Here is a 22,072-nt window from a genome sequence, read left to right as displayed (position 1 = left end):
GTCTGTGTTGCTCAAACTGATCAACATCTGCAGAATGTCTTGTCTTCTGGAGAAACTCGCTATTTTAATGTGCATCACAATCTGTTAGAAGAGCAGGAGCAGACGTGTGACTGTATTTCCCTCAACTCTCTCTCTCATCTCTCTGCTCAGTTTTCACAAACATCTTGTTAATTGCCAATGTTGAATTAAACCCAGACACAGAATCAGTAGACTGTTTATAAATTAAAATAATTCGCCAAAATACCTGTGTCCTTTCCTGATGCTGACGTCACTGGAGCTTTTCCTCTGCTTCTACCTTGGCCCATTTTGAGGACAGATGTGATCAGTTTCTGTTGCTCTGTAACAAAATCAAATAAATAACAGGAGGGTCAAACAATCACTGGGGTGTAAAGGAGAACACTGTTTTGTTTTTAAACTGAGGTAAGCACTTCCAGGCGTCTTGGCTTTGTCCACTGAAGACGTGTCATGGCCTGATCTTCCTATGCCCATCCACCCACAGACACACAATGTCTATTATCGATCTATGCATGGATCGTAGATTGGGCCAGGATTCTCCAGAGTTTCTACTCGCTATATTGCAGGCAATTCCATTTTAGGAACCAATCTTGTGCTCTGTACTGGGAGTGATGTGTCAATAGAATGGCGAGGCAGAGTGAGCAGACAGAGCCCACTGCTTTGGTCCTCCTATAACTGGTGGTAATGGGCAAGTTTTGCAGCAGTGTGGGGTGAAACATTTCTGCTGACCAATGGGACATCTATTCCTCTCGTCAATGAATTATCCAGATTTCTCAGTCACACCTGAAACTCACCGTCTCCTTTCAGTTTAACATCATCTGGGATTGACACCTCTGGCAAAATATGGTTTGAGTCTACATAGAATCACTCTGACTTCCCGAACAATGCAACGTCACACATAACAACAGAACATCTTGTCCTGAACCACGACATTTTCTCGGGCAGGATTTTAAGGCCATTATTATCACCTGAACTTGGTCAGGATTTCTTTGAACAAATCATCTGGCTGTTATCAGGTAATAACATGGCACCTTGTTAAGCACAATGTAGACCCACCATACATCCGAAACAGTAAGCTAGGAAAAGAAGCTTTGACATAAATACAACAAAATGCTGGAATTATTCAACAAGACAGACAGTATATTAATATTTCAGGTGGAAGGCCCTGTATCAGAACTGAGCCTGTCTGTAGGAGCCATATATCTGTTCTCTATCCGCATTGTATTCTGCGTTCTTTATTTATTATGCTTTTTATGGTAACTGTTCGCACCAGTCGGGGTGTGGTAAATGCGAAGGGAATCAGTTACATATTTGTGCTTTGTTTCATGTGGTACACTGCTTGGGACTGACGGGTAACATATCTGTTGTTATTATCCTCTCAAATATGCTGAACCTACACTTGGCTACACTTCAGATTCATCGCTTCAAGGTTGTACATTTGCTGATTGCTAATCACGGATCGAATACATATCACTGACATTTGTAACGATCATCACGGGAGCTGAGGGGAGGCCATGCAAAGGTAATGTCGCAGTAGTTACGGGGGATTTCAACATGCAGGTGAACTGGGAGAATCAGGTTGGTGCTGGACCACAGGATAGGGAGTTTGTAGAGTGCATTCTTGGAACAGCTTGTACGAGAGCCGACCAGGGACAAGACTATTCTGGATTTAGTGTTATGTAATGAACAGGATTTGATAAGCGATCTTGCAGTAAGGGACCCATTAGGAGGTAGTGATCATAATATGATCAGTTCTTATCTGCAATTTGAGAAGGATAAGGGCAGATCGGAGGTGTCAGTGTTGCAGTTGAACAGGGGAAACTCTGGAGCCATGAGGGAGGAGCTGGCCAAAGTTGACAGGACGGATAGCCTAGCAGAAAAGACAGGGGAACAGCAATGGCAGGTATTCTTGGGAATAATGCACAAGGTGCAAAATAAGTTCATCCGCCAGAGAAGGAAGGATTCAAAGAGGGGAAAGGGGCCACAGTGGTTGACAAAGGAAGTCAGAGATTGCATAGCATTAAAAGAAAGGAAGTATCACAGAGCTAAGGTGAGTGGGAGGAGAGATGATTGGGAAGATTTTAAGGAACAACAGACCTTAACTAAAAAGACAATACGGGGAGAAAACATGAGGTACGAACGCAAGCTAGCCAGGAATATAAAGGAAGATAGCAAAAGCTTTTTTAGTTATATGAAGAGAAAGAAGATAGTTAAGAACAATGTTGGGCCCTTGAAGAATGAATTGGCTGAAATTGTTATGGGAAACAGAGAAATGATTAAAGAATTTAATGAGTACTTTAGATCTGTTTTCTGTAAGGAAGACACAAGCAATCTCCCAGATGTATGGATGGGCCAAAGACATAGGGTAACAGAGGAAATGAAACAGATTGACATTAGGAAGGAAATGGTGATGAGAAGACTAATGGGACTGAAGGCTGACAAATCCCCAGTTCCAGATGGTCTGCATCCTAGGGTGCTAACGGAGGTGGCCCTGGAAATTGCGGATGCATTGGTAATCATTTTCCAATGTTCCTTAGATTCAGAAAAAGTTCCTGAAGATTGGAGAATGGCTAATGTTATCTCACTTTTTTAAGAAAGGAGGGAGGGAGAAAACAGAGAAATATCGACCTGTCAGCCTGACATCGGTGGTGGAGAAGATGCTAATGTCCATTATTAAGGATGAAGTAGTGGCATATCTAGATAGCAATGATAGGGTTGGGCCGAGCCAGCATGGATTTACCAAGGGTAAATCATGCTTGACTAATCTGTTGGAGTTTTTCGAGGATGTAACCAGAAAGTTAGACGGGGGAGATCCAGTGGATGTAGTGTACGTCGATTTTCAGAAGGCATTTGATAAGTTTCCACATAGGAGATTGGTGTGGAAAATCAAAGCTCTGGGCATCGGGGGGAAGACATTGACGTGGATGGAAAACTGGTTGGCAGATAGAAAGCAAATGGTAGCGGTGAATGGGATTTCTCTTAATGGCAGGTGGTAACTAGTGGGGTGCCACAGGGCTCGGTATTGGGACCACAGCTGTTCACAATTTACGTCAACGATTTGGATGAAGGCATTGAAAGTAACATCAGCAAATTTGCTGATGATACTAAGCTGGGTGGCAGTGTGACATGTGATGAGGATGTTAGGAGAATTCAGGGTGACTTGGATAGGCTGGGTGAGTGGGTAGAAACTTGGCAGATGACGTTTAGTGTGAATAAGTGTGTGGTTATCCACTTTGGGAGTAAGAACAGGAAGGCAGATTATTATCTGAACGGTGTAGAGTTAGGTAAGAGAGAAATTCAAAGAGATCTAGGAATCCTTGTTCATCAGTCACTGAACGTGAATGAGCAAGTGCAGCAGGCAGTGAAGAAGGCTAATAGAATGTTGCCCCTTATTACAAAGGGAATTGAGTACAAGAGCAGGGAAATCCTCTTGCATTTGTACAGAGCCCTGGTGAGAGCACACCTGGAGTATTGGGTACAGTATTTGTCTCCAGGGTTAAGGAAGGACATCCTGGCTGCAGAGGAAGTGTAGTGTAGATTCACGTGGTTAATTCCTGGGATGTCTGTACTGTCTTAAGCAGAGCGGTTAGAGAGACTTGGCTTGTACACGCTGGAATTAAGGAGATTGAGAGGGGATCTGATTGAAACATATAAGTTTATTAAGGAATTGGATAAGATAGAGGCAGGAAATATGTTCCAGATGCTGGGAGATTCCAGTACCAGAGAGCATGTTTTGAGAATAAGGGGTAGGTCATTTAGAACAGAGTGAAGGAAGAACTTCTTCCCCCAGAGAGTTGTGGGGTCTGGAATGCACTGCCTCGGAAGGTAGTGGAGGCAAATTTTCTGCATGCTTTCAAGAAGGAGCTAGATAGGTCTCTTATGGATCGGGGAATCAAGGGATATGGGGACAAAGCAGGAACCGGGTATTGATAGTAGTTTATCAGCCATGATCTCAAAATGGCGGTGCAGGCTCGAGGGGCCGAATGGACTAATTCTGCACCTATTGTCTATTGTCTATAACAAATCCGTGGGGTCGCCAGTAAAGGCAACTTGGTTTGGTTAGCATTCACCTCTACATTCTCAACAGCTGCATCTCAATCAGCCGATCAGTTAAAATATTTTGATGTACATTTTGAATACTTTGCTTCAGTATTCACAAGTGAAAAGGACCTTGGAAGTTGTGGGGATGACTTACAGTGGATTGAAATGCTTGAGTGCATAAATTTTAAGAAACAGGATGTGCTGGAGCTTTTGAAAGTCACTAAGTTCGATAAGTCATTGGGACCGGATGAGATGTACCCCAGGCTACTGTGGGAAGCGAGGGAGGAGATTGCTGAGCCTCTGGCGATGATCTTTGCATCAGCAATAAGGAGTGGAAAAGTACCAGAGGATTGGAAGTTTGCAAACGCTGTTCCCTTGTTCAAGAAAGGGAGTAGAGATAACTCAGGAAATTATAGACTTGTGAGTTTTACTTGAGTGGTGGGCAAAATTTAGAGAAGATCCTGAGAGGCAGGGTTTATGAGAATTTGGCGAGACATAATCTGATTAGGGATAGTCAGCACGGCTTTGCCGAGGGCAGGTCACGCCTTATGAACCTGATTGAATTCGTTGAGGATGTAACAAAAAACATTGATGAAGGTAGAGCAGTGGAAGTACTGCATATTGATTTCAGTAAAAAGTTAGCTAAGGTTCCCCATGGAAAGCTCATTAAGGAAAGACGGAGGTATGGATCTAACGAGACGTTACTTTGTGAATCCAGAACTGGCATACCCACAGAAGGCAAAGGACGGTTGTAGATAGTTCATTTTCTACAGTGATGATGGTGACTAATAGTGTTCCGTTAGGATCTGTTCTGTTACCCCTTCTCTTTGTGATTTTTACAACTGACCCGGATGAGGATGTTGAAGGATGGGTTAGTAAATTTGCTGATGACACAAAAGTTGGGAGTGTTGTGGATCGTCTGCAGGGTTGTCAGATGCAGCATCGATAGAATGCAGAACTGGGCAGAGAAGTGACAGATGGACTTCAATACTGATAAGCGTGAAGTGGTTGATTTCCATAGGTCAAATTTGAAGACAGAATATAATATTAACCATATAACAATCACAGCACGGAAACAGGCCATCTCGGCCCTCCTAGTCCGTGCCGAACTCTTAATCTCACCTAGTCCCACCTACCCGCACTCAGCCCATAACCCTCCACTCCTTTACTGTCCATATACCTATCCAATTTTACCTTAAATGACACAACTGAACTGGCCTCTACTACTTCTACAGGAAGCTCATTCCACACAGCTATCACTCTCTGAGTAAAGAAATACCTCCTCGTGTTTCCCTTAAACTTCTGCCCCCTAACTCTCAAATCATGTCCTCTCGTTTGAATCTCCCCTACTCTCAATGGCAACAGCCTATTCACGTCAACTCTATCTATCCCTCTCAAAATTTTAAATACCTAGATCAAATCCCCCCTCAACCTTCTACGCTCCAATGAATAACTTGTATAACATTTCTCTGTAACTTAAGTGCTGAAATCCAGGTAACATCCTAGTAAATCGTCTCTGCACTCTCTCTAATTTATTGATATCTTTCCTATAATTTGGTGACCAGAAATGTACACAATACTCCAAATTTGGCCTTACCATTGCCTTGTACAATTTTAACATTACATCCCAACTTCTGTACTCAATGCTTTGATTTATAAAGGCCAGCGTTCCAAATGCCTTCTTCACCACCCTATCTGCATGAGTCTCCACCTTCAGGGAACTATGCACTGTTATTCCTAGATCTCTCTGTTCCTCTGCATTCCTCAATGCCCTACCATTTACCCTGTATGTTCTCTTTGGATTTTTCCTGCCAAAGTGTAGAACCTCACACTTCTCAGCATTAAACTCCATCTGCCAACGTTCAGCCCATTCTTCTAACCGGCATAAATCTCCCTGCAAGCTTTGAAAACCCACCTCATTATTCACAACATCTCCTACCTCAGTACCATCGGTAATATTAATGGTAAGACTTTTGGCAATGTGGAGGATCAGAGAGATCTTGAGGTCTGTGTCGATAGAACGCTTAAAACTGCTGCACACGTTGACAGTGTTGATAAGAAAGCAGATGGTGTGTTTGCATTCATCAGCCATGGGATTGAGTTCAAGATCGTGAGGTAATGTTACAGCTATACAAATCCTTGATTAGACTTCACTTGGGAGTACTGTGTTCAGTTCTGTTCACCTCACTACAGGAAACGTCATGGATGCCATAGAAAGAGCGCAGAAGAGATTTACAAGGATGTTGTCTGGATTGGGGAGCGTGTCTGATGAGAATAGTTTGAGTGAACTTCAATCCACCGCCCTTACAGATCCGCAAACTCCTTGGAGCGGAAGAGTGGCATTAAATAAATTAGCTTTTTGCATCTTTCCCACTCGTTAGGGTAGTAAATATATGGCGGGGTCTACGGAGGGAACTCGTTAATGAAAAAGCTCATATCCTGATTGGTTGGTATGCTAAAATGGCATTTGCTGTCACCAATGAGAGACAGGTAAATCGCACGTCACTTTACGAGAGATACCGGTCACGCGCTGAATGCTGAAATCGTCTCAACGCCAGCCCGGGAGCTCGAGCGTGACAAAGCTTCGCGATAGGGCGCGCGTGGGCAGTGGGCTGGTTTGCGCGGTAGATGGGGAGACTGTAGAGTCAGTAACAGGGAACGGAGAGCACATCCCTCGGTCCCGTACCGTTCACCGAATGAGTCACGGTTGATCCGCAACCCGTTAGGGTGCAACATTAACGCACAAATCTCGATGCATATACTTAATCAATGCAGTGTTTCTTTTCAGTTCCACAATACAATTAATATGCAGAAGTTATATTGACTTACTCTGATTGAACTGTCAGAACTTTTCTGATAAACACACCAACCGCATAAGTGGACCACTCGGCCCTCCGAAACTGCTGCTGATCTGATTTAAACTTTCGTTTCTCATTCCCCCATGTTCATCTCAATAACACTTCAAACCCACTCTTTTTAAATAAACTGGGATTTACAGGCTTTAATTAACTTCAGGCTTTAATTTCACTGTTCAGTGAGTAGAAAGAATTCCGAACTCCTGCGATTAACACCGGCTAAAAAAAATAGGGCGGTGAGAGGGTGAGTGGGGTGGAGAAGGGGAGCGGAAACTCTTGCTGCTTTTCACTACACGATGCCCTGTCCACAGCCAAACCTCCCACAGTCTCTCCGAACATTGGATATACATAATATCAACAGCTTCATTATCTGACCCAACACGCTACTTCCCATCCCGAAATGACTGAGTTTAAACCGATACCGGCAGTTTTAGCAGTCCTGGCTGCAAGGACATTCATTCATCTCAAGTACAGATATAACCCATGCCTTTGGTACAGGGTCATACGGGAACATTGCAATACTTATTTCTGCTTAATCACAGATTCGTAGGTTCTGACAATTTATTGGTAGAAAAGTACTCGATGACGACAGGGTATGTAAATGTAAATTATTGGTTGGCATTTTTTAGTTAGGACTGAAAGAAATGTGGTGCTGGGACATTTCGCTTCAAGACGGTTTGCTCTTCGCAGAGGCTTGCACGACGATATGGTAATTCCACATTTCTGCAATCACTGCAGCAGGAAACAGTTGCGGCGTCTTGTAAAGGGAGGAAATTCTCAACGCGTTTTGAGATTATTATAATGTAACGCAGACAAGCAACGAAACATCAGAAGTGACAAGTTTAAAATGAGAAAACAATATGAGGGATGTGTGTGGTTTCCCAGAGCTGATGCTGACAGCACATTAGCAGATTTGTAATGATTGCAACTGACGTAAATGTCACCTCGGATACTCGAATCACCAACACCGGCGCCCCCCAGGGGTGTGTCCTCTCTCCACTGCTGTTCTCCCTCTACACCAATGACTGCACCTCCTCCAACCCCTATGTAAAGCATTTGAAGTTTGCACACGACACCACCGTCATCGGACTCATCCAGAACAGTGATGAGTCTGCATATCGACAGCAGGTGGACCAACTGGCACTCTGGTGCAGTCGGAACAATCTGGAGCTGAACACGCTCAAGACAAAGGAGATGATAATGGATTTCAGGAGACATCCCCCCGTTATGTCCCCCTTCACAGTCCTCGGCAGCCCTGTGTCCACCGTGGAAAACTTCAGGTTTCTGGGAACCACCATCTCTCAGGATCTGAAGTGGGAACAGAACATCACCTCCATCCTGAAGAAGGCCCAGCAGCGGCTGTACTTCCTGCGGCTCTTGAGGAAATATGGTCTGCCTCAGGAATTGCTGCTGCAGTTCTACACTGCAGTCATTGAGTCTGTCCTGTGCACCTCCATCACTGTGTGGTTTGGAGCCGCCACCAAGCAGGATAGAACCAGACTACAGCGCACAGTGAGGACTGCCGAGCGCATCATTGGAGCCTCTCTGTCCTCTATTGTGGACCTGTACTCTTCCAGGTTGAAGAAGAGGGCGGGGAACATCATAAAGGACTCCTCCCATTCTGCGCACGGACTGTTTGAACTGCTTCCATCTGGTAGGCGCTTCAGATCCCTCTAGGCTAAGACTAATAGGCACTGGAGAAGTTTTTTCCCTACTGCGTTCACTTTGCTGAACAGTTAACTGCCGGTTAACTGTCGGCTGACTATTACTTGGATTGCACTACTTGTATGTATAATCTATATTTTAATTTATATTTATCATTATTATTGTTATGAGCAGAGAGACAACATCTGCCGGAAGTAAATTCCTTGTATGTGTACAGATACTTGGCGATTAAAGTCTGATTCTGATTCTGATTCTGATCCTTGGTTTATTCAGTCTCACTCCAGCTATTTCCTACCTTCCTTGGCAAGGAAATGTAATGTTTAAAGGACCAGTGTTTGGGTAAATGAGAGTAACCAAACTTTCTCCTGACTGAATCAATGGAACCTCCTAGTCAGAAGGGTTCTGTCCAGTTGGTTCTCTCAATCCTCGGGCTGGTTCACTTGTTGATGTTCCCTCGTCTTCAGTTGTGGTTTGCTTCCAGTTGTGGGTTTTTCTGCCAATAAACCTCTCATCACAGGTCTAACTTTAACTAGAGAGATAACGATGTATGTTACTACAACAAACGAGAACAAAGCAGTAACTTGGAATTTAAATCTTGAACGCAGATAATCCTAGTAAAGAATTCCGAAACTGCCCCTCACTCTTTACAAAGCCTGACATGGGATACCAAAGAACAGACACAAAATGCTGGAGGAACTCCTCAGACCGGACAACATCTGTATGTCGACGGTACTCTCTTGCATAGATGCTGCCCGGCCTTCTCGGTTAGTCCAGCATTTTGTGTGTGTTGCTTGGATTTCCAGCATCTGAAGATTTTCTATTGTTCTTCATGGGATTCAAAGAAGTCATCGTTCAGTCATGGTATAAGATACAAGTCATAATATATAGGAGTAGAATTATGTGATAAAGTCTTTCTAGTCTGCTCCATCATTAATCATGGAGGATTATTTTCCAACACCGTATTCTTGCTTCCTGCTATAATTCTCAACCTATTTAGAAATCCATAACAATATACCCAACGATCGCCTCCACCACGGTTTGCACAGAAGGCAAAGGGCGGTTTTAGGGTGTTCTGTCTGGATGATGGCGACTAATAGTGTTATTTTGGGATCTGTTCTGCGGCCCCTTCTATTTGTGATTTTTACAAATGACCTGGATGAGGAAGTTGAAGGATGGGTTAGTAAGACAGAAAAGGGGGGTGTGTTGTGGATCGTCTGCAGCATCGATAGGATGCAGAACTGGGCAGCGGTGGCAGATGGAGTTCAATGCTGATAAGCGTGAAGTGGTTCATTTCGGTAGGTCAAATTTGAAGACAAGATATAATACTAATGGTAAGACATTTGGCAATGTGGAGGATCAGTGAGATCTTGATATCTGTGTCGATAGAACGCTCAAATCTGCTGCACGCATTGACGGTGTTGTTAAGAACGCATGTGGCGTGTTGGCGTTCTGCAATCACCACTGCAGGAAGCAGCTGCGGCGTCTTATAAAGGGAGGAAATTCTAAACGCATTTTGAGATTATTATGACGTAACACAGGCAAGCAAGGAGACATCAGAACTGACAAGTTTGAAATTAGCAAACAATATGAGGAATGTGTGTGGCTTCCCAGAGCTGATGCTGACAGCACATTAGCAGATCTGGACTGATTTATCAACTGGCATAACTGGCACTTCAAAGTTTATTCAGTGTCACTCCAGCTATTTCCCACCTTCCTTGGTAAAGAAATGTAATGTCTAAAGGATCCGTGTTAGAGTAAATGAGACTCACCAAACTTTCTCCTGGCTGAATCAATGGTATCTCGGAGTCAGAAGGGTCCTCTCCAGTCGATGCTCTCAGTCTTCGGACTGGTCCACTTGTTGCTGTTCCCTCGTCTTCAGTTGCGTTTTTTTTCCCGTATGGGCGTTTCTTCTAATAAACCTCTCACCACAAGTCTAACTTTAACCAGACAGATAATGAAGTATGTAACTATTACAAACGAGAACAAAGCAGTAACCTGAAATTTAAATTTTGAATGCACATATCATGAGCCGAGTGATGAAATGTGTAACTGTCCCTCAAACTTTACAAAGCCTGACATGGGAAACATAAGAACAGACACAAAATGCTGGAGGAACTCATCAGGTCAGGCAGCATCTGGATGTAGACGCTCCCCTCTTCCAGCTGCTTTGATCCTCCAGCATTTTGTGGGTGTTGCTTGGATTTCCAGCATCTGAAGATTTTCTCTTGTTTGTGATGGAATACAAGGAAGTCATTGCTCAGTCATGGCATAAGATACAAGTCATAATTTATAGCAGGAGAATTATGATTAAGTCATTCTAGTCTGCTCCATAATCAATCATGGAGGATTTATTTTTCCAACACCGTATTCTTGCTTCCTACTGTAATTCTCAACCTATTTAACAATCCAGAACATGAATATACCCAGGGATCGCCTCCATGACCCTCTGTGGTGACAAATTCCACAGATCAAATAACCTTTGGCTGAAGTAATGTCTCTCATCTCAGTTTTAAAGTGATGCTTCTTTATTCTGAGGCTGCACTCTCAGATCCCAGACTCTCCGTCCAATCCAAACACCCTCTCCATTCTCACTGCATCAAGACTTGTTGTTATTCAGTTGGTATAAATAATCACTCCCGCCGTAACTTCACCATCCAACCACAGATTTTGAGGGAGTGCGGATGATTTACTGTTCAGCTGGTTTGCCACACCATTGTGGCTGAAGGACCAGTCCCTGTGATGCTCTGTTCTGTTCTGTCTTCAGCATCTAGAGTTTCTGTTTAACTCCCACTGGCGGATAGACTGTTGACAGTGAGGGGGAATTTCCAAATATGAATTGAATTCTGAAACCCCGGTCTATTTCTACTGGTGCGTATTTTCTCACAGCCTCTCCCTGTGAGGGATGGAATGGGAACTCATTCTCTGCTTTGCTTCCAAAGGAACTATAGAATCAAACATCTGAGTACAGAACTGAAATACTCGCTTAACATCTCATAAACATGGACAACTTGATCCCCTGATTCATTTTATCTGGGTCAAAACATTTGTGGTACACCAGGATGCAACCTCAGAGGGTCACAGCCTCCCACATCTTTTCCACATCTCACACTTGGGTGTTCCCACATCTCACTTTGAGAGATTCACGATACCAAAATCCAACCCCCGGAGACGTCTGCTTCATTGCGGAAAGAGGAACATCCAGCAGGATCTGTAAGAGCTCCAACGTGGACCGAAGTCCAGACACTGACAGTCCCATATTCCTGAAGACGACATCCCTAGATTGCATCTCAAGCACCAACTCTCCCAGGGCTCTTTGATGCCGGTAATATGAGGCAGTGTCTCAGCTAATTCCAGTTCAAAAACTTACACTCCCACACCAACCCATGACAGAACTGGAGCCTGATGATCCTTTTTCTGGACGGGGATCAGCGGGTGATGATACTTGCATCCACAGTTACATTGAGCACATTTCTTCATTATTTCATTGTTGAGTGCGGTGTAGCCCAGGTCAGTTATCAGCCACTTTTCCCGTCGTGTAAAAGGAACAAAATGTTCGAAATATAAAATTGAAAATATAACACTGGAAAATCAATACAAGAGATTTTTTTTGTTTCTTTTGATGCAGAAACGATTGACTAATTGCAAGATGTTTGACGCCCAGGACAGGATTGCATAAATACATTCCCACAATCTTCTTCATTCCATCCCGGACAGTAAATGCTCAAAGCATCCTCGTATCTGAGGCCACTCTCTCTCCGCTGAGAGTCAGCAACCAGAGAGCGAGAAACATGTTCAACACTCTTTTAAGCTCAGTTGAGCCGTTGCCCTGGTGACGGAGGAAGTAACTCGCAAAGATAACCGAGCGGGGAAATCACAAATTCAGTGTGACACGTTCTCGGTTCCATTGTGACAAAGATGACCTGAACATTCAGCCATTTTTTAATGGTGATACTAAAATTCCAAAGGTTGTTATTAGCCTTTCGAGGTGTATTCAGTAAATCTAATGGTTGTTTCAGCTCTGCAGAGATCTCAGCAGTGCAGACGCTGGTCCAAAATAAAAACACATTGTTGGATGCGACAAATATCGATTATGTGTAAAAATTTCAATTTCGATTCATAGAGCCGTTAGAGCACAGGCACAGGACTGTTAGCCCATCCAGTCCGAGCCATGTTCGGTGTGGTCCCATCCCCCTGTTCCCAGACCATATCCGTCTATACCTCCCTCATCTGTTTACCTACCCAAATATCTCTCAAATACTGCTAGTGAACCTTCATCTCTTACTTCTGCTGGGAGCTGGTTCCGCATTCGCACCACCCTCTGAGTGAAGTAGTTCCCCTCAGATACCCCTTATGTGTCATGTTTTGCCCTCAATCCATGACCTTATCTAAGCTGAGGGGAATATGCCTACCTGCATTCACCCTATTTATACCATCATGGATTACTACATCTTTAGTAGGGCGTCCCAACCTGGTGTCTTTGGACTCTACCTTTAATTGTAGGGGCCAATGGCATAAAAAAAATTGGAGCCCTGCTAGAATATCCCCTCATTCTCCCCTATTCCAGGTAATCAAGTCCTAACCTGTTCAACCCATCACTATAATTATTTCCTGAAATAGCAGCAATGTCCGTGTAATTTTCCCTGCACTCTTTCACGCTTATCCATATCTGTCCTCCAAGTACCTGACCAGAACTGCACACAATTCTACATGTTTTGGAATCACGGTGAATTACATCTTTAGCATTAATATCCCAAACCCTCTTCTTAATAGCCTGCGTTATAAAAGTCAATATGCCCAAAACTCTCTTTACGACTCTGGTGCTACCTTAAGTGAATTGTGGATCTGTAACACCCACGCCAGGGCAGTCAGGTTTACAACAGTTACTTACCCCATGCAGTAAGCCTGATCAACACCTCTACTCACAAACCCACGCTCCACACGCCACCCAGTATTGGTTTAACATTTCCTGACTGTTCTAGACACTCCTGTGCCTAAAGTAATTTAATGGGCAGACAATCAATAACAGTCTCCATATGCCCACTCTTTCTTGTGCCTAACGTCACTTTATGGACAAAGAATCAATGTTTTTAAACTATCATACTGTGTGTTGTTTATTATTGTGGTCCCTATCATTGTGTTTTTTTTTCTCTCTGTCCTGCTTCGGACACAGAGTAACAATTATTTTGTTCTCCTATACTGGAATGACATTACACAATCTTGGATCTTGAACCTTGGGGCAAATACAATGACCAACCACATTTTCTGTACTTCCTCTTGATTTTATAAACTCCTACAATGTCAGCTCTATTCACCTCTGGAATTAGGATCCAGCTCGGCCAACTTCTTCCCATGAGCCGGTCCTCTATTCCAGCAATCTCGTCTGCACACCCTACATACTGATTATATCTTTCCTACAGTACGGAGAACACAAACGTACACAACACTCTGTGTATCCGCACCAAAAAATTATATGACTACAATGTAATGACCACAATCCAGAAGTCAATGCACTAACTGATGAATCCCAGCATGATTAAAGCCTTCTTTTGCACCCTCAATACCTGCACAACCACTTTCAGTGAACTGTGCTGTTGTACACGCAGGTCGTTCTGTTCCACTACACCCGATGCTCTCCCATTCACTATACCAGTCCCACCTAGTTTGACTGTCCAAAATGCACCATCTCTCACTTGTCCAAGTTGAAAACCATTTGCCATTTCTCAGCCCATCTCCAAAACTGACCAAAATGTCTTTCAAATTCAGTGTCACCTGTTGCCTTATCAACCAGTCTCCCGAGTTTAGTCTCCCTGTATACCCGTGACTGTGTCGTCACCCAGAGCTCTAACCTGCTAATTAAATTTGTCGACGGCACTACATAGATTGGCCTCCTATCAAGCAATAACGAGGTGGCCTACAGGGAAGAGGTAATCTCTCTGACACAGTGGTGGCAAAGTAACAACCTTCCTCTCAATGTCGCAAATACAAAGGAGCTGGTTGATGATTACAGGAGGAATGGAGACGGGTAAAACCCTATTGACATCAATGGTTCTGCGGTTGAGAGAGTGAACAGCTTTAATTTCCTCGGCATCCACATCACCGAGGATCTCACGTGGTCTGTTCACACCAGCTGTGCGGTGAAAAAGGCACAAAAACACCTCCTTCACCTCAGAAGTTTGAGCAAGTTAGGTATGGGCCTCCAAATCCTAAGTAGTTTATATGGGGGCATAATTGAGAGCATCCTGACTGGCTGCATCACTGCCTGGTATGGGAAATGTACCTCCCTTAATCACAGGACTCTGTAGACAGTGGTGCGGACAGCCCAGCGCATCAGTAATTGTGAACTTCCCATGATTCAGGATCTTTACAAGGAGAGGTGTATAAAAAGGGCCCGAAGGATCATTGGGGACCAGAGTAACCTCAGCTACAATCTATGTCAGCTGCTACCATCCCAGAAACGGTACCGCAGCATAAAAGCCAGAACCAACAGTTTCCGGGACAGATTTTTCCACCAGGTCTTCAGATTAATTAACTCATATTAATTTGAGGTAATTCATATTATGTAGATAGTTTAATTTATCTTGAATTATTATAAATTAATTTGACTGCACATTGCACATTTAGACCGAGACGGATTGCAAAGAGTTTTACTCCTCATTTATGTGAAGGACATAAGAAATCAATTCAATTTAATTCAATTCAATCTTGCTGATTGTGCCTTGTACATTCATATACAAATCAATGGCATGAATAATTAATTATAGAGGTCTCCACACTGACACACACATCCCACTCGCCACAGGCTTCCATTCGCTAAATCCATCTTTAATCATCCCCCTCTCCGCTTGTTCTCTAGCCCGAATCCTTCTCGCCAGCTCCCCGTGACTCCCACGTGACCGAAATTTCCACATCAGCAGCCGTGCAGGATCTTGTTACAGACATTACCAAGATTCAGATGAACAACATCACTACCCAACTTCACCCAACTCCCTGATTAACTCTTTAATAAACTCTGAAATACTCGACAGATGTGATGTCCTATTGGACAGTGTAGATGGCGATTTCCCCATAACCAATGCCCAACCGCCCAGGATTTCGTCTTCACGGCAGATTGTGAAAATTCCGATCCCAGCTGTCGAATTACCAACCTGGATTGAAGCCCGTATACTGCCAGTTCTATATCCTCAGAGTCACCGGCCCAATATGGGCTAAGATGAGTGGGAATACAGATGATTGGGAAAGTTTTAAGGAACAGCAGATCTTAACTAAAAAAGCAATACGGAGAGAAAAAAATCAGGTATGAGCTCAGTCTAGCCAGGAATATAAAAGAGGATAGCAAAAGCTTTTTTAGCTATGTGAAGAGAAAGAAGATAGTTAAGAACAATGTTGGTCTCTTGAAGAATGAATTGGGAGAAATTGTTATGGGAAGCAGGGAAATGGCAACAGAATTTAATGCATACTTTAGATCTGTCTTCACCAGGGAGGACACAAGCAATCTCCCGGATGTATGGATGGGCCAGGGTCATAAGATATCAGAGGAATTAAGACAGATTGACATTAGGAAAGAAACTGTGATGAGTAGACTGGTAGGACTGAAGGCTAATAAATCTCCGGGTCCAGATGGTCTGCATCCGAGGGTTCTAAAAGAGGTGGCTCAGGAAATTGCGGATGCATTGGTAATCATTTTCCAATGTTCCTTAGATTCAGGATCAGTTCCTGAAGATTGGAGAGTGGCTAATGTTGTCCCACTTTTCAAGAAGGGAGGGAAGGAGAAAACGGAGAACTATCGCCCTGTTAGCCTAACGTCAGTCGTGGGGAAGATGCTTGAGTCCATTATTAAGGACGAAATAGTGGCACATCTAGATGGCAGAAATAGGATTAGGCCGAGCCAGCATGGATTTACCAAGGGCAAATCATGCTTCACTAATCTGTTGGAGTTTTTTGAGGGAGTAACAAGGATGTTAGATGAGGGTAAGCCAGTAGATGTTGTGTACCTAGATTTTCAGAAGGCATTCGATAAGGTGCCACATTGGAGATTGGTGAGTAAAATCAGAGCTCATGGCATTGGGGGCAGGGTTTCAACATGGATAGAAAACTGGTTGGCAGATAGAAAGCAAAGGGTAGCAGTGAATGGGTGTTTCTCAGACTGGCTGGAGGTGACTAGTGGGGTACCACAGGGCTCTGTATTGGGACCACAGCTCTTTACGATTTATGTCAATGATTTAGATGAGGGCATTGAAAACTATATCAGCAAGTTTGCTGACGATACTAAACTGGGTGGCAGTGTGACATGCGAAGAGGACGTTAGGAGATTACAGGGAGACTTACAGGCTGAGTGAGTGGGCAGATACTTGGCAGATGTCATTCAATGTGAATAAATGTGAAGTTATCCACTTTGGAAGCAGGAACAAGAGGGCAGAGTATTGTCTGAATGGTGTCGAGTTAGGTAAGGGAGAAATGCAAAGAGACCTAGGAGTCCTAGTTCACCAGTCAATGAAGGTGAATGAGCAAGTGCAACAGGCAGTGAAGAGGGCAAATGGAATGTTGGCCTTTGTTACAAGGGGAATTAAATACAAGAGCAAGGATGTTCTTTTGCATTTGTACAGGGCCCTGGTGAGACCACACCTGGAATATTGTGTACTGTTTTGGTCTCCAGGTTTAAGGAAGGACATTCTGGCAATTGAGGAAGTGCAGTGTAGATTCACTAGGTTGATTCCTGGGATGGCAGGGCTGTCTTACGCAGAGAGATTGGAGAGATTGGGCTTGTACACGCTGGAATTGAGGAGATTGAGAGGGGATCTGATTGAAACGTTTAAGATAATTAAAGGATTTGATAGGATTGAGGCAGGAAATATGTTCCAGATGTTGGGAGAGTCCAGTACCAGAGTGCATGGATTGAGAATAAGAGGTCAGTTATTTAAAACAGAGTTGAGGAAGAGCTTCTTCTCCCAGAGAGTTGTGGAGGTGTGGAATGCACTGCCTCGGAAGACGGTGGAGGCCAGTTCTCTGGATGCTTTCAAGAAGGAGCTGGATAGATATCTGATGGATAGGGGAATCAAGGGATATGGGAACAAGGCAGGGAGTGGGTATTGATAGTGAATGATCAGCTATGATCTCAGAATGGCGGTGCAGACTCGAGGGGCCAAATGGTCTACTTCTGCACCTATTGTCTATTGTCTATTGTCTATAATATTATCACTCATACAAAGACGCTTTGGTGCCGGCAATTTGCCGTGGAGTTCCTGCCATTTCCGATTCACAAACTAAAGTGGATTGGAAGCTAATGACCCTCTGCCGGGGCCGGTGCTCAGGCTGGTTGCCCGGTCTGTACGGCGGATGCGGATACACTTCAGCCTGACCCCAGCAGCTAAACCGAGCACATTTGATCACAACCTTCCTGCTGTGTGAGATCTTGCCAGCAGAGCTGGCTGCCATATTCCCTGCAGTGTAGCAGGAACAAATTGTAAAATTATAATGTAGAAAGAGCCGGGACGTCAGTACATCAGACTACATCTCTGAAAGGACAAATGGTGGAAGACCCAGTTCCGGAACTGAGACTGTCCAAGATGCTGCCGATCTGCTGAGCGTCTCCAGTATTTTCTCCTCTGAATTTAAATTTCCTGCAACTGTAGTATTTTCTCCCTTTTCATTTTAATGCACAAATAGTAACTGATTCCCACCCTAAATTGCAATTGCCACCCCATCCCAACCAATCTCTTAGTTCCTCAGTCCATTCGCACCCTGGTGTAATACATTCCATGCAGTCAATGGTCACAACATCCTTTCCTCCCACTGTCATTACTGACACACCCATCACACTCGTCACTGGTCTCTATTTGCTAAATCCATCTTCAATCATCACCCACCGCTTACTGTCATCGGGCTCGGTCAAAATACTTATGTATTTGAAAAACTACAAATTGTTTGACAAACATAACATCTCACTGGCTGGTCTAGTCAATGATATTCCCTCAACCAAAGTCCAATCGTCCCCCCTTCAGAATCACTGCACACTGTGGGAATTTCAATTCCAGGTGTAGAAATAACAATATACTTCTATTCCCATATTCTCAGAGACTCCAGCCCAATATTATAACCTACACAAAGACTGCCCCCTGACGCTTTGGCACTGGCGATTTGCTGTGGTTATCCTGGCATTTCCTATTCACAAACTAAGGAGAACTTATCCTATTGATCCTCTAGCCATCTTTTCTGCAAAAGTACATACCTCTCTCTCTCTCTCTCTCTCTCTCTCTCTCTCTCTCTCTCTCTCTCTCTCTCTCTCTCTCTCTCTCTCTCTCTCTCTCTCTCTCTCTCTCTCTCTCTCTCTCTCTCTCTCTCTCTCTCTCGCTCTCTCTCTCTCTTTTACTACACAGATATTATCTGACTGCAAAATGTTGGGGGCGCCCAAAACTGGTCAACAGATTTGTGTAATACCACCCCTGCCAGTCTGTTAGTTTTCAGTTCATTACTACCCTTGTGTAATACATCCTATACAGTCAACATTCACAGCGTCCTTTCCTACAACTATCACTCCGTTACAGTTGCTCCTGACATAGAGCGATAAAAATGTGCAACACTTCTTGCAGCTCCGAATGGCTGTTACCTTGGAAACGGAGGAAGTGGCTCACCGCAAACAATTAAGAAAGGAAATAGCAAACTCAATAAAATATGTTCTGAGTTTCACTGTGACAAAAAAATTAGCACTGCAGCCATTTTGTAACGGTGAAACTAAAATTTAATGGCTTAATGGCTGTCCTTACACTGTGTCGTGCTGTATTCAATTAAAGATCAATTAATAGAACAAAAAACACAGTTCCTGGAAACTCAGTGAGATAGACGTGCAGTACAATACTTCAGAATGATACAAAGATTAGAAGGAAGACGTTTGATGTTTATATCATTGACGTGGTCAGATACAGGCTGGAAGGAGTTTGAACAAGGTGGCATGGAATGATCAGCTAGACCGAGCTGGGAGAAGGGATCGAGACCAATCACTGATGGTCCTACAGCATTACAGTGATACTGATTTAATAGTACATATGTATATGATCCTAAATGTCAAAGCAATAACAAACAATAAGGACTTTCGCATATTCCTTTTGCACCTGAACGCACCATAGAAAGCACCATCCGGATACTTCACAGCTTCCTACTGCTATTGTTCTTCGTCTGACTGCAGGGAACAGCAGAGAACTGTGGACACCGCTGAGCACATCATAGAAACAAGCCTCCCCTCCATGGACACTCTGTATACTTCCCGCTGCCTCAGCGAATCAGTAAACATAATCGATGAGTCTCAGAACCCCAGACATTCTCAATTCTCAACCTCCCATCAGGCTCAAGGACGGCTTCCATCCTACTGTTATAAGCGACTTGAATGTTCTTTGGCATGAGAAAATCTGCGCACGCTGGAAATTCAAGCAACACACACACAAAATGCTTGTGGAATGCAGCAGGTTAGGCAACATCTATAGGGAGAAGTACAGTTGACGTTTCAGGCCCTCAGCATAAGGTGGACTCCTGACCTCACAATGTAACTCCATGTGACATAGCATCATATGTCTACCTGCAGTACACTGTCTCTGTGACCATAAAGCTTTGCTACACTCTGTTAATGTTTTACCTAATATACCAGGGGTGATTGATGAGTTCGTGGCCTTGGGTAGGAGGAGATGACTTATTAATTTCAAAATTTCTGCATAATCACTCAAAGAGTTGAACTGCATGTGCCTGTAACGAGAGCTGTATAACTCATCTCATTCTACCTTCGGCCACGAACTTATCAATCACCCCAGCTGTGGACACTTTCTGGTGGTCCAAGATCCATATGCTCCACGACCGCTGGACTAAGTGTGTAAATGTAGGAGGGGACAATGTTGAAAAATAAACGTGCTAGATTTCTGGGAATTGTCTCCTTCTACCTTAGGCCAGAAACTTATCAATCACCCCTTGTGCTGTTGTGACGTATTGATCTGTGTGGATGGCATGCAAGACAAGATTTTCACTGTACGTCGGTACACGACAATAATAAACCATTCGCCATTTTAATTGTGTTGAAATATTAGACAGTCTGAATTTCAGCTCCAGAACTTCGGGAGGACAATTTCACAGAAGTGTACAAATTTCTGAGGAACAGACAAATGTAAAAGGCTTAATTCTCGTACTAATAGGGTTATGTACCAGAAAACATTCGAAGCGCTTCGGCGTGACGTAACAGTGGAATGGAGTCCAGAAAATAAATGCCCACACAAAAGAAAGGACGTCAGAAATATGTCTTGTCTGAACTGCAGAAAGATGAAACTACTCATACAGATGGAGCAGCGTCCCGCAAATGCAATTACTCCGTTTAACCTCCGGCTGCAAGAACCGGAGGTTCGGAGAAGAACCGGAGGAGAAACGGAGCTAGATACGTATCTTATGGATAGGGGAATCAAGGGATATGAGGACAAGGCAGGAACCGGGTATTGATAGTAGATGATCAGCCATGATATCAGAATGGCGGTGCAGGCTCGAAGGGCCGAATGGTCTACTTACCACCTATTGTCCATTACCTATATCACAACAGACCGAATGGCCGTTTCCCGTGTCCTGGAATTATTTAAAAGTGTTATCGACCCCATGCACCGAACCAGGCGATGTCTGGATCCGATATCCTGCGTTGGTTGATGGAGGTAAATTTCCTCAGGTACAACAAAGGATGAGTGCAGTCCCGGTATCACCACCTTACCCGTTCCTAGCACTAAAGCAACAAGGGCTGAGCGGCGGCTCACCTCAGGCGGTTTGCTGTGAAGGCCCTACAACCCGGACCGACCACGGCAGGTTTTCTCCAGCAACCCGGGCCGACCCGTCAGTTCGGGTAAGTTAACGGGATTCAAACATGCCCGCTCGGAAGGGCCTCAAATACTCACCGATGGGAACTTGATGCATTTGCCTCGCAGACAGCGATCCTTCCCCCGTCTCCCCGCGACGATCCGCTTCAACACCGAACAGAAATTAAACCAAGACTGAGCATGCGCAATTTGAGCCCCTGCGTCTTCAGAGGCGTGGCTCAGAGGCGGAGCTGGGGCCCGCCCCGGGGCTTTTAGAGGCAGAGCAATGAGATTAGAAAGGAGAGCATAGACCATAGACCATGGAGCATAGAGTTGTTCAAAAATTTTAAAATGATAACAATAATAAATATATTCCCCATTTTAATTTGGTGGAAATATTAGACAACCTTGTTTGCAGATTTGAATCCTCTCGAGAGGCTTAACTGAAGTGTACACATTTTCCAGACACACAGATCAATGGAAAGGCTTTATCTCCCATAAATACTGTTGAACATCGGGAAACAGTAAACGCACAGCAGCTCTTTAGTAGTGAAATGAGTCAAAATGATACCCACCCACATCGACAGGGCGTGAAAAATTGAATCTCATTGCCTTGACAGAATGGAAGAAAGATTAAAACGCACAGCACGAGATAAAACTCACAGATGCTGCAAATCAGCAGTAAAC

At 44.0% G+C, this 22,072-nt stretch overlaps 1 protein-coding gene across 1 annotated transcript in view; it reads right to left on the bottom strand.

Moving 5' to 3' along the window:
• The window catches only part of LOC132388018 (uncharacterized), a gene marked incomplete at its 3' end in the record, with an annotated part of 35,501 nt that extends 13,921 nt beyond the window's left edge, over positions 1-21,580 (bottom strand). Inside the window, exons 1-3 of the mRNA XM_059960353.1 lie at positions 21,485-21,580; positions 10,346-10,513; positions 245-337 (exon numbers count right to left, since the gene is read on the bottom strand). Coding sequence (XP_059816336.1) covers positions 245-305 — 61 coding nt within the window. The remainder of the gene's footprint in view (positions 1-244; positions 338-10,345; positions 10,514-21,484) is intronic.
• Positions 21,581-22,072: the final 492 nt, after the last annotated feature.

The sequence above is a fragment of the Hypanus sabinus genome, unplaced genomic scaffold, assembly GCF_030144855.1.
Source record: "Hypanus sabinus isolate sHypSab1 unplaced genomic scaffold, sHypSab1.hap1 scaffold_251, whole genome shotgun sequence".
Classification (NCBI taxonomy): domain Eukaryota; kingdom Metazoa; phylum Chordata; class Chondrichthyes; order Myliobatiformes; family Dasyatidae; genus Hypanus; species Hypanus sabinus.
Note: the sequence above shows the minus strand (reverse complement) of the source record. Positions and strands in the feature narration are given on the sequence as shown.